The sequence below is a fragment of the Pristiophorus japonicus genome, chromosome 16, assembly GCF_044704955.1.
Source record: "Pristiophorus japonicus isolate sPriJap1 chromosome 16, sPriJap1.hap1, whole genome shotgun sequence".
Classification (NCBI taxonomy): Eukaryota; Metazoa; Chordata; class Chondrichthyes; family Pristiophoridae; genus Pristiophorus; species Pristiophorus japonicus.
The window spans coordinates 134,377,860-134,389,862 of NC_091992.1; the positions used below are offsets into that span (position 1 = coordinate 134,377,860).

At 51.8% G+C, this 12,003-nt stretch overlaps 1 protein-coding gene across 7 annotated transcripts in view; it reads right to left on the reverse strand.

The window, feature by feature from the left end:
• The window catches only part of stxbp4 (syntaxin binding protein 4), a 205,537-nt gene that overhangs the window by 52,948 nt on the left and 140,586 nt on the right, over positions 1–12,003 (reverse strand). For all 7 annotated transcript variants that reach the window (XM_070857963.1, XM_070857966.1, XM_070857960.1 and 4 more), the window contains one exon: positions 10,692–10,840. In XM_070857963.1, the coding sequence (XP_070714064.1) occupies positions 10,692–10,840 (149 nt within the window). The remainder of the gene's footprint in view (positions 1–10,691; positions 10,841–12,003) is intronic.

The window sequence follows — 12,003 nt, forward strand, 5'->3', positions numbered from 1 at the left end:
GGACACTGGGAGAGAGGGAGAGACGCCGAGGGCGGGGGCAGTGGGCTTCATGGACACTGGGAGAGAGGGAGAGACGCCGAGGGCGGGGGCAGTAGGTCAGGGGGCTTCACGGACACTGGGAGAGAAGCTGGGGGCAGGAGACAGTCTGAAGCCTTGCCCGTGCGATTCCGTGCAGTGGTGTTGGATTTATACAGAAGGCTGTGGTGCAGCTGCAGCAGCTCATGTTCCTGGCACTAAACAAAGTTTGGCATAAGCATCAGTAACACTTGTTGTGCTGCTTATAACCTTGTAGGGGGCTGAGCGCAGCCACTACTCTGATGTTACAGAAGGCGAACATTTATGTGCAAGAACGCAAATGCCTCACGTTTAATCCTCGCTTCCTCATTCTCATAACTAATGAATATTTTGATTGAATGTTCCTGCTGCATTGAATGCTACCTGTTCAACCTTGGTTAAGGACAGTCATTGAGCGAACTCTCACAATATGCTCCAATATAATAAAAATATTTACATTTCTATAGTGCCCTACATGACCTCAGGATATCCCAAAGTATTTTACATTACACCAGTGACTACACTCCAAAAGTACTTCATTGGCTGTAAAGCGATTTCAGATGTCCAATGGCGGTGAAAATTGCTGTATAAATGTAGAGCCAATTAAGTACTTTTTTGGAGTGTAGTCACTGTTATAATGTGGGAAACGCAGCAGTCAATTTGTGCACAGCAAGCTCCCACACACAGCAATGTGATAATGACCGGATAATCTGTTTTAGTGATATTGATTGAGGGATAAATATTGGCCCCAGGACACCGGGGATATCTCCCCTGCTCTTCTTCAAATAGTGCCGTGGGATCTTTTACGTCCACTTGAGAGAGAAGACGGGACCTCGGTTTAACGTCTCATCCGAAAGACGGCACCTCCGGCATTGCAGCAGTCCCTCAGCACTGCTACCAGTTTTCTCCTGGGAACGATGACGTTTGAAGACTGCAAAGGGCAGGGAGTGGGTTCACAGGAGAGTGCTGACTGTTGGAGGGGGGGGGGGGCGGTGGGGGGCTGTGCGGTGGCGGGGGAGCGGAGCTGCTGACGGACTGCTCACATACACCTCCGAGTGGCTGTTTACAGGATAGCAGCAGCAGTGGCCAACTCCGAGGTTGGGCAATGAGAGAGCGCAAAAAAGGGCACAAAGGGTTAAAAGAAATTCAGGGAATATAAAAACAACAGGTTCTTTTTGAACTTGTAGATGGGAGATTTTTGCCGGTGGTCACAGCGGCTGTTTGGGTTGCTCCCTGCCCATCCTCCTGGTTTTAAGGCAGACTTTGCCTGCTGCAAGGTCTACCCACCTGCCGTTACACCCAGCCGAGACAGAACAGGAGCTGCATGATATGCTGATCCTGTGGTGCATGCCTGGTCTGTCTGCACATCATTAATTCACTGTCCTTGGCAACTGCTGTGCATTTTTAAAAAAAACACATGTGTACAAGGCCCAAACACGCTCCAAGGCACAGTCCGCTCATTTACCCTTCGCCTGGGAACGAGCTCCGTCTGACGGCACACCAGACAGTGAATCAACCTGCACCTAATAACTAACTCACCTGGGGCACTCTATACCACAGCAACTTGAACCTTTAACATAGTCAAATGTCTCCAAAACACTCCACAGGAGGAAATTTGACACTCCCCTGCTCCTCTTTGAAATAGTGCCATGGGATCTTTTACATCCACCTGAGAGAGCAGACGGGGCCTCCTCAATTTAACGTCTCATCTGAAAGACGACACCTCAGACAGTGCGGTGCTCCTTCAGCACTGCACTGGGAGTGTCAGCCTAGATTTTTGTGCTCAAGTCTCTGGAGTGGGACTTGAACCCACAACCTCTGACTCCAAGGTGAGAGTGCTGCCCACTGAGCTACGGCTAACATCAGACGGTGCAAGGAGGAGATAGCGTGTGTAGAACAGAGTATTTGCACTAGAGAAGCAACAATGGAAGAACGTTCTGAGACGTGCATTGAATAATCCTTGTAATATAGAAAGGGATAGGATAGGTGCTGATGGGGAAGGGATTGGAGCTGAAAGTAGGATCCAAGATCTTCTCGTGTCTGACCAGGAGCTTGAGAAAGGTGCGGGAACAGCTTGCCCAGAAATGGGTGCAATATGTCCGTGTGGCTCAGTCATAGCACTCTCACCCCAACAACTAGGTTGTGGGCTCAAGCACCATTCCAGAGACCCGAGCACAGTTTGGCCTGACACTACAGTGCAGTGCCAAGGGAGTGCTGGAGTGGCTGGTAATCCATCCTTCAGATTGGGCGTTAAACCGAGGCCCAATCTGCCGGTTCAGGGGATGTTAAAGTAACCACAGGAACCAATTTCCCTTTCCCAACCACCACCAAAAGCAGGTGAGCCGATCATCGCTGTTTGTGGGATCTTGCTGTACATAAAATGGCTGCTGCTTTTGCTGACAGAACAATATTGACTGCACTGCACAAAGTAATTAATTGTAGGCTAATTGCAGAATAAACACTATAAAAATGCAAGTCCTCCTATTCTAATAGATCAATGTGCTATAAAAATACTGAAGAGTTTTCTCAGTGCAGTTCCCTTCTAGACTCGAGCCCCCCGAAGTCGGTATATTGTGTCTGGAATGGAGTAGACAGCAGCTCGTCCTGTGAGCTGCGGTCCCTGTTACACTGCAGCGGTTTTAGTCCTCACACTTCATGTGCCACACTAAGCTGACAGGCTTGTTCCCTGGAGGATCCTTTGTCTGGTAAAAGCTAATCGCTCCATGTTGCAAGCACTGGGGCCGAGGCAGCTGTCTGTGACTATAACGGAGGGAGCTGTCGGATGAGCAAACAGCTCTGCTCAAATCACATTTTCTCCTTCCACCTCTCTCCAGTCACGTTTCCCAGCTGCACTTCCCCCACGTGGGCCTGGCATGGTATCTTATGGTTTGATGCGTGTTTCTGTCTGATTCATAATCAGGATCAGACTTAAAGGAGGAGGACAGTCCAGTATTGTTCAAAATAACCCAACATTTTTGCATGTGCCATAAGATACCATGCCAGGCCCACGTGCAGGAAGTGCAGCTGGGAAACGTGACTGGAGCGGGGTGGAAGGAGAAAATGTGATTTGCATGTGCCTTTGGCTAACTCTCCTAAATCCTTCTGTCTTTCAAAAATCCTTCATCGCTCAGTCCCTCTCTCTCTCTCCTAAAGCCTCTGTCGCTCACTCCCTCTCTCCTAAAGCCTCTGTCGCTCACTCCCTCTCTCCTAAAGCCTCTGTCGCTCACTCCCTCTCTCCTAAAGCCTCTGTCGCTCACTCCCTCTCTCCTAAAGCCTCTGTCGCTCACTCCCTCTCTCCTAAAGCCTCCACCGCTCACTCCCTCTCTCCTAAAGCCTCTGTCGCTCACTCCCTCTCTCCTAAAGCCTCCACCGCTCACTCCCTCTCTCCTAAAGCCTCTGTCGCTCACTCCCTCTCTCCTAAAGCCTCCACCACTCACTCCCTCTCTCCTAAAGCCTCTGTCGCTCACTCCCTCTCTCCTAAAGCCTCCGTCGCTCACTCCCTCTCTCCTAAAACCTCCATTGCCCAGTCCCTCTGTCAACTATGGCTCAGTTGGTAGCACCCTCGCTTCTAAGATAGGTCCCACACTAGAGTCATGAGCACAACAAATCTAGGCTGACACTCCCAGTGCAGTACTGAGGGAGTGCTGCACTGTTGGGAGGTTTCGGATAAGACGTTAAACCAAGGAGTCCTGTCTGCCCTCTCAAGTGGGCATAAAAGATCCCATGGCACTATTTTGAAGCAGGGGAGTTATCCCCAGTGTATATATAGCAGACACCGCATTGAAGCACTGACCACACTCGACCAGCTCCGTTAGGCGGGCCACATCGTCCACATGCCCGACACGAGACTCTCAAAGCAAGCGTTTTACGTAGAGCTTCGACACGGCAAGTGAGCCCCAGGTGAGCAGAGGAAACGTTTCAAGGACACCCTCAAAGCCTCCTTGACAAAATGCAACATCCCCACCGACACCTGGGAGTCCTTGGCCCACGACTGCCCTAAGTGGAGGAAGAGCATCTGGGAGGGCGCTGAGCACCTCGAGTATCGTCGCCGAGAGCATGCAGAATTCAAGCGCAGGCAGCGGAAGGAGCGTGCGGCAAACCAGGCTCCCCATCCACCCTTTCCTTCAACCACTGTCTGTCCCACCTGTGACAGAGAATGTAGGTCCTAGGTGTGGGGCGGCCGGGGGTGAGAGGGCCGGGGGGGCGCCGAGGGCGAGGGGGGGCGCCGAGGGCGAGGGGGGCCGAGGAGCAAACTATCTAAAATACTTTGCCAGCTGACTTCCTGTGACTCGTCTCATTTGATGCGTCGGGGAAGAGCTGGCATTGTGCACACAGAATCCTCTGGGGTCAGCTGCAGATCTGGTACCTGTGCTGCACTCAATCTGGGGGCAGCTCGAGCTTCTGTTCAAACAGGGACAGCTCAGCCCTCGTACCAACTGGGGGTGGAGGGGAGGGCGGGGGGGGGGGGGAGGGAGGGGGTCTGCAAAACCAGAGCGAGGAGCTAACTGCAAGAATCGCACAGCAAAGGCTGCAGTGTATGACTTCATAACCAAATATTGGGCCCAAGTTTGCCCCCAGGGTTAGAACGCCGCATCTCCGTGTGGTGTACTGACTTTTTAGAACAGAAATGGCGCCTATTATTTACCTTGGTATTCTCCCCTCCATCGGGTCAATCCAGGCCCTTGGCGCAGCAGAACTTGTTCAGGGCGGAGCCAGGTCCCGGCGCCGAAAACAGTGCCGGGATCTCTGCACATGCGCGCCAGAGTGTGCGCGCATGTGCAGTAGCTCCTCGCCCCCGAGGCTGTGTGGGAGGGGCCCCAAGCACGCTGCCCCTAGCCCTGGCCGAATGGGCTCACCGGGCGAAGATCAGACTCAGGCCTCCCTCCCCCTCCTCTCTCTCCCACCCCCCCTCCACATCCCTCCCTCCCGCCCCTATCCCCTCCCCACCCCCCCCCCCCTCGCTGTCAAAAACACAGAGACATTGACAGAGAGAGAGAGAGAGAGAGAGAGAGAGAGAGAGAGAGAGAGAGAGAGAGACTACGGGGTGGGGGGTCCCATCCCAGCTCGCTGTTGGAGGGCTCCCAGTGTTGCAGTCGGTGAGTAGAAACTTAATTTTTTATTTATTGATTGATATTTTTATTATTGTTTTTATTTTTAACTTTTTAATTTTTTTGATTTTATTGGTTGATTTATTGATTTTTTTAAAATCATTTATTATTGATGATGGCTCTTTATTTGTAAAAGTGAAGTGTTTAATGTTTGTAAACTTCCATCCGCCTCTCCCTCCCCCATCTCTCTTTCCCTACGCCTGATTTGTAAGTGTAGGCAAGGTTTTTCTGAGCGTACAAAGATCTACACTTACTCCATTCTAAGTTAGTTTGGAGTAAGTTTTCACTGCCTAAACTTGCAAAACAGGCGTAAGTGGCTGGACACGTCCCATTTTGAAAAAAAAAATCTGTTCTACAATGAAAGTGTTCTAATTCACTAGAACTGGGGCAAACTAAATGCCGAGAATTGCAATTTCTAAGATGCTCCATTCTAAACTAGTTGCTCCAAAAAAATAGGAGCAACTCAGGCCGAAACTTGAGCCCATTAGGCGTAGAAATTGCCATCCTTAGTGCCTCCCATTATTGCCTGCGGGGGACGCTATGCACTTACCGGCCGGGCGCGGCGAGCAGATCGACTCTTGCCATATTCGGCGGGAAGTTTGCACCGGCGGTACAGCGCTGTGCCCCGATCTCCTTCGCTAGTACATCGTGACTTCATCGCCGTGCTCATCGCCCCGGTAACGCCCCGCACCCAAACTTCGGTTCTTCCCGGGTGCAGAATCGCCGGGTGACAACACCAGGAGCTGCAAAAGGCCTTCATCAGGAGGCCGGGCGCTTTGGGAGCGATATTTAAAGCCGAGGTAGGCAAGAAAACAAACTCTCATGCTCTCTCTGAATTTTTCTCGCTGCGTTTCCCCCGCGATCGATCATAGAAACATAGAAAATAGGTGGAGTAGGCCATTCGGCCCTTCTAGCCTGCACCGCCATTCAATGAGTTCATGGCTGAACATGCAACTTCAGTACCCCCTTCCTGCTTTCTCGCCATACCCCTTGATCCCCCGACGAGAGCCCCTCAGGGCTCGCCTCCCCGCCTGTGGTGTGGTGCAGGGGGCTGATCGGGCCGGCGGGGCCGACCTGCAGCAATGGCCCTCCCTTTCCAGGCTTGCTGCCGGCTGAGCTCTGGGAAGGAACTGGAGCGCTTGGTTTAGCTCGATTTAGTGCTCCACTTCCTTCCTGGAGAGCCAATGCCGAATCTTTTTAAAGTTAAACAACATTCGCGCCTGGTGCTACTTTCTTCAAACTTTTAAAAGTTAGTGTCCCAAACTGGGCGCCTCCGGATTTCTCCCCCTCGTGCACGAACCCTGGCAGCTTGATGTACATGCAGGCCCTATGTCACAGGTAGATTTGACCGTGTTGGAATCAAGACCCATTTCACCCTCTCTTACTGTTACTCATTCCTTACCACAACCCTAAAACGGGAATCCTCAACTCCTGCATTCAAAGTATTTAGAAATTCTTTAGCCAGAGATGCTGAGAATGTCGTTGCTCTTGCCTGCGGCGTTCCCTCCCGTGTCCATGAAGCTCCCTGCCCCATTACTCTCACAGGGAGTGGTTGAAGCCAATGGCAGAGATGTCTTTAAGAGGAAGCTAGATAAACTAGACTAAACAACAACGTGTATTTATATAGCGCCTTTAACGTAGTGAGATGTCCCAAGGCGCTTCACAGGAGTATTATGCGATAAAAATTGACACCGGGCCGTATAAGTAGAAATTAGCACAGGGCTTGGTCAACGAGGTCGGTTTTAAGGAGCGTCTTGAAGGAGGAGAGAGAGGTAGAGAGGTGGAGAGGTTTAGGGAGGGAGTTCCAGAGCTTGGGGCCCAGGCAACAGAAGGCACGGCCACTGCTAGTGGAGCGATTATAATCAGGGATGCTCAGGAGGGCAGAATTAGAGGAGCACAGACATCTCGAGCGGGAGGGGAGTGGAGGAGATTATAGAGATAGAGAGGGGCAAGGGCCATGGAGGGATTTGTAAACAAGGATGAGAATTTTGAAATCGAGGCGTTGCTTAACCAGGAGCCAGTGTCGGTCAGCGGGCACAAGGGGTGATGGGTGAGTGGGACTTGGTGCGAGTTAGGGCACGGGGCAGCGAGCACAGGGAGTGATGGGCGAGCGGGACTCGGTGCGAGTTAGGACACGGGCCAGCGAGCACAGGGGGTGATGGGTGAGTGGGACTCGGTGCGAGTTATGACACGGGGCAGTGAGCACAGGGGGTGATGGGTGAGTGGGACTCGGTGCGAGTTAGGACATGGGGCAGTGAGCACAGGGGGTGATGGGTGAGTGGGACTCGGTGCGAGTTAGGACACGGGGCAGTGAGCACAGGGGGTGATGGGTGAGCGGGACTTGGTGCGAGTTAGGGCACGGAGCAGTAAGCACAGGGGGTGATGGGTGAGTGGGACTCGGTATAAGTTAGGACACGGGGCAGTGAGCACAGGGGGTGATGGGTGAGCGAGACTCGGTATAAGTTAGGACACGGGGCAGTGAGCACAGGGGGTGATGGGTGAGCGGGACTCGGTATAAGTTAGGACACGGGGCAGTGAGCACAGGGGACGATGGGTGAGCGGGACTGGGTGTGAGTTAGGACACGGGGCAGTGAGCACAGGGGGTGATGGGTGAGCGGGACTTGGTACGAGTTAGGACACTGGGCAGTGAGCACAGGGGGTGATGGGTGAGCGGGACTCGGTGCAAGTTAGGACACAGGGCAGTGAGCACAGGGGGTGATGGGTGAGCGGGACTCGGTGCGAGTTAGGACACGGGGCAGCCGAGTTTTGGATCACTGCTAGTTTATGTAGGGTGGAATGTGGGAGGATTAGAAGCGATATATTGACAGGATGAGATGAAGTAAAGAGAGTGACAGGAGGCTCGTGTGGAGTCCAATGGCCTGTGTCTGAGCTGTCCATTTTAAGTAGTTAAGAGGGTTTTTAAAAAAAATGCCGTGCTGGAAAACATCTTTTTCGATTTGGTTTGCAATCTTCATCAAGTGGCCACGACAAACTGGACCGTGTGGCTCAAAGCCAGCTGGGCAGGTCACCCTGGCAGCGTACGGCGGGCGTGTGCACCAGTGTTGTGAGCACGCCTCCTCACCTCTACTTGCCGTGCAACAATCCAGCAGAGCCTTTGGCTCGCGGGTCCGCTCATAATCCCATGCACAAACTCAACACAGCTTCATAAAAAAACCGACTGTAGAAATACCGAGCAAAGTGCCATGCTGCTGCAGCCAGCCTGCTGAAGGCTGAGAGAGTCTGGCAGCAGCTCCCAGTGACCTGCACACTGCCCTCAGTCATTACTACGCGGTGTTGCTGCTGGCGCTGGCAAAGGGCAATGCGTGTTAGCCCCTGGCGTGTACAACCTCTGCAGGCAGAAAGTCACACACGCTGAAAGTTAACTGTTCACTTACAGCGCAAGTATCTTTAAAGAAAGACTTGCATTTATATAGCGCCCTTCACGACCACCGGAAGTCTCAAAGAGCTTTACAACCAATGAAGTACTTTTGGAGTGTAGTCACTGTTGTAAAGTGGGAAAATCGACAGCCAATTTGCGCACAGCAAGCTCCAACAAACAGCAATGTGACAATGAACAGATTATGGCCTAAAAATTCGCCAACCGTGCGCCCGTTTTTTGGCGATATTTTGCCGAAAAACCACCCGGCGGGAAATTCGGAGAAGTCTTGCGGCGGCGCTTTTCAAATACTGCTGGAGAGAGGAGCGCCATCGTGCAAGACATAAAATAGCGTTTTTTGGCTCTGAGCGCACCCGTATTTAGGACGCAGAAGACTGCCCGGAAAAAGGCTGCAGCCCTTGGATCAGCGGTAAATAAGAAACCTGCAAAAAAAGGTTCGTTAAAGTTTTTATTTTTAAATTCGCTGGATAAGTGTTTTGTAAATGTGTGAATATTTTCTTCTTTTTTCCAATTTATTTTCAGGTGTTTTCCCGCCCTCCCAAGGCCCAACTCGCAGCGGTATTGGCCTCGGACTAAACGTGGCGAGGATCGCGCCACAAATCCTCGTGCAATGCCAATTTTTACCGTTGCGCGAATTAAAGCTTGAATTTACGGCCTCACAGCGATAGCGTTCGGTGAAAAAATACAATTTCTAGCCCAATCTGTTTTAGTGATGTTGATTGAGGGATAAATATTGGCCAGGACACCGGGGAGAACTCCCCTGCTCTTCTTCAAAATAGTGCCATGGGATCTTTTACATCCACCTGAGAGAGCTGACGGGGCCCCGGTTTAATGTCTCATCCAAAAGACGGCACATCCGACAGTGCGGCGCTCCCTCAGTACTGCCCCTCCGACAGTGCGGGGCTCCCTCAGTACTGCCCCTCCGACAGTGCGGGGCTCCCTCAGCACTGCCCCTCCGACAGTGCGGGGCTCCCTCAGCACTGCCCCTCCGACAGTGCGGGGCTCCCTCAGTACCGCCCCTCCGACAGTGCGGCACTCCCTCAGTACTGCCCTCCGACAGTGCGGCGCTCCCTCAGTACTGCCCCTCCGACAGTGCGGCGCTCCCTCTGTACTGCCCCTCCGACAGTGCGGCGCTCCCTCAGTACTGCCCTCCGACAGTGCGGCGCTCCCTCAGTACTGCACTGGATTGTCAGCCTGGATTTATGCGCTCTGGGACTTGAACCTACAGCCTTCTGACTCAGAGGCGAGGGTGCTACATCTTTAACCCAAAGAACAAAACATATTCAAACCGAAACTCAGCAGACTTCGAGAAGATACGTTTTGGGGATGAGAGGGCACTGAGGGTTAGCAAAGTGGGTTTTGGGGATCGAATGACGCGAGGATTAAAAGGCAGTGAAGGACCAGAGATGGGAGGGTTAAATATGGAAAGGGAATGGAATAGGGAGGTTACAGATGGACAGATGCCAGTCAGAACAACAACAACTTGTATTTATATAGCGCCTTTAACATAGTTAAACGCCCCACGAGTATTACGAGATAAAATGTCCGTGGTTTCTCACTGCCCAATGTCGGGAGCATCTCCCTGCATTGCCCAAGGGCCCCCGAGTGCCTGGGCAATCAAACTCCATTCACCCCATAATGACCAAGGCCTAACATAGTGCTGGCTTGGACATGGACAAATCAAAGGCTCTGTGCAGAGCAAAGGTGATTTTATATTTTAGTTTTGATGTTCCAACAGACATCTTGTTCCCAATCTCCCTTCCCAGCCAGTACTGTTCTCCGTTACATGCCAAACACAACTGCCATCAATGGAATTGTTGTCTCCACTGGCACTCAAGGTAAGTTGGCACATTTATAGTCTTGCCGCACTTGTATAGAATTTTACTGCACGGAATAAGACCATTTAGCCCAACCAGTCCATGCCTACGTTTATGCTCCACTCAAGCCTCCCATCCTTCCACATCTCACCCCATCACCATATCCTTCTATTCACTTCTCCCCCATGTGTTTATCCAGCTTCCCCTTAAATACATCGATACTATTCACCTCAACCCCTCCCTGTGGCAGCGAGTTCCACATTCTCACCGCTCTCTGGGTAAAGTTATAACTGCTGTCACCCTCTGATTACTCACAGTCGGCTTCAATGATTGCGCGAACCGATTTGGTCAGCTCTCTGGCTTCCGTTGAAAGTGTGCCCGAAGTCCTGGGTCCGTTGCGGCCAAGTCGGGCGAGGAAGTTGTGAGACGAGGGAGGCCCCGAAGACCTTCTGGCAGCGAGCCCGCTGGACAGGTGGAGAAGGGGAAAGGGAACCAGCGTTAATATCTGTGTCGTAACTCGCCTCTCGCACCCCCACCCCCCCCCCGACCCCCAAAATAAAACTGGGGGTTGGAGGGGTCCAAGGAAAAAAAAATACCATGGAACTGAACAGACTGAGCGAAATACCGCGGATGCTGGAAATCTGAAATCAAAACAGAAAACGGCGGAGATGCTCAGCGGGTCAGGCAGCATCTGTGGAGAGAGAGAGTTAATGTTTCAGCTCGGTGACCTGTCGGCAGGACTGGAGAGGGTTAGGGATTTTAAGCAAGTACAGAGCCAGGGAAAGTGGGGCAGGGAACGAGCACAGGGTCTGTGATAGGGTGGAGAGCAGGAGAGATTAAATGACAAAAGGGATGGTGGTGCTAGGCAAGTGAGAGCGGTTCTAAATAATGGTCTTAGACCTGAAAACGTTACCTTCTCCCTTTCCGTTAAAGATCAACCCAGAACTATAATGCTGACAGTCAAAACCTTCGATTATCATTGAATATCGGTGGGAACTACAGGACTATAAAAAGATCATCAATTAAAAATGTAAAAATAGGTAAGTGATATTTCACTAGTTGCTGGGTTGGTCAGTTTTTCTCTCTTTTCTTGGGCATTGGTTTAAATTAAGAGCTGGGATTAAAAACTAAACGTTCAAAACTTCAAATCTTAACTAATTAAATACATTAGAGATGGAGGGCAGGCAACGTGTCACTGTGGCAACATGTGGGAGCTGGTGGGCACCACTGAGGTCCAGGGCGACCAGATCTGCAGCAAGTGTCTGCAGCTCGAGGAACTTGGGCTCCGTGTTGATGAGCTGGGTCCGAGCTGCAGACACTGCGACACATCAGGGAGGGGGAGAATTACCTGGACACCGCGATCCAGGAGCCAGTCACACCAATTACATTCATTCATTCAAATTTGGTCAGGGACTGGAGGGTATGACTACGAGCGAGGCAGGTATGGGGACTCAGGAGGGAATGATGGGGGAGCCTCAGCCCTTGCTCTTGTCCAACAGGTTCGAGGCTCTTGCTCCCTGTGTGGACGAGAGCAGGGACTGCAGGGAGGATGAGCAAACTGACCACAGCACTGTGGTACAGGGGGCCATTCAAGTGGGGGGAGTAAAAAGAAAGGTTGTAGTGATAG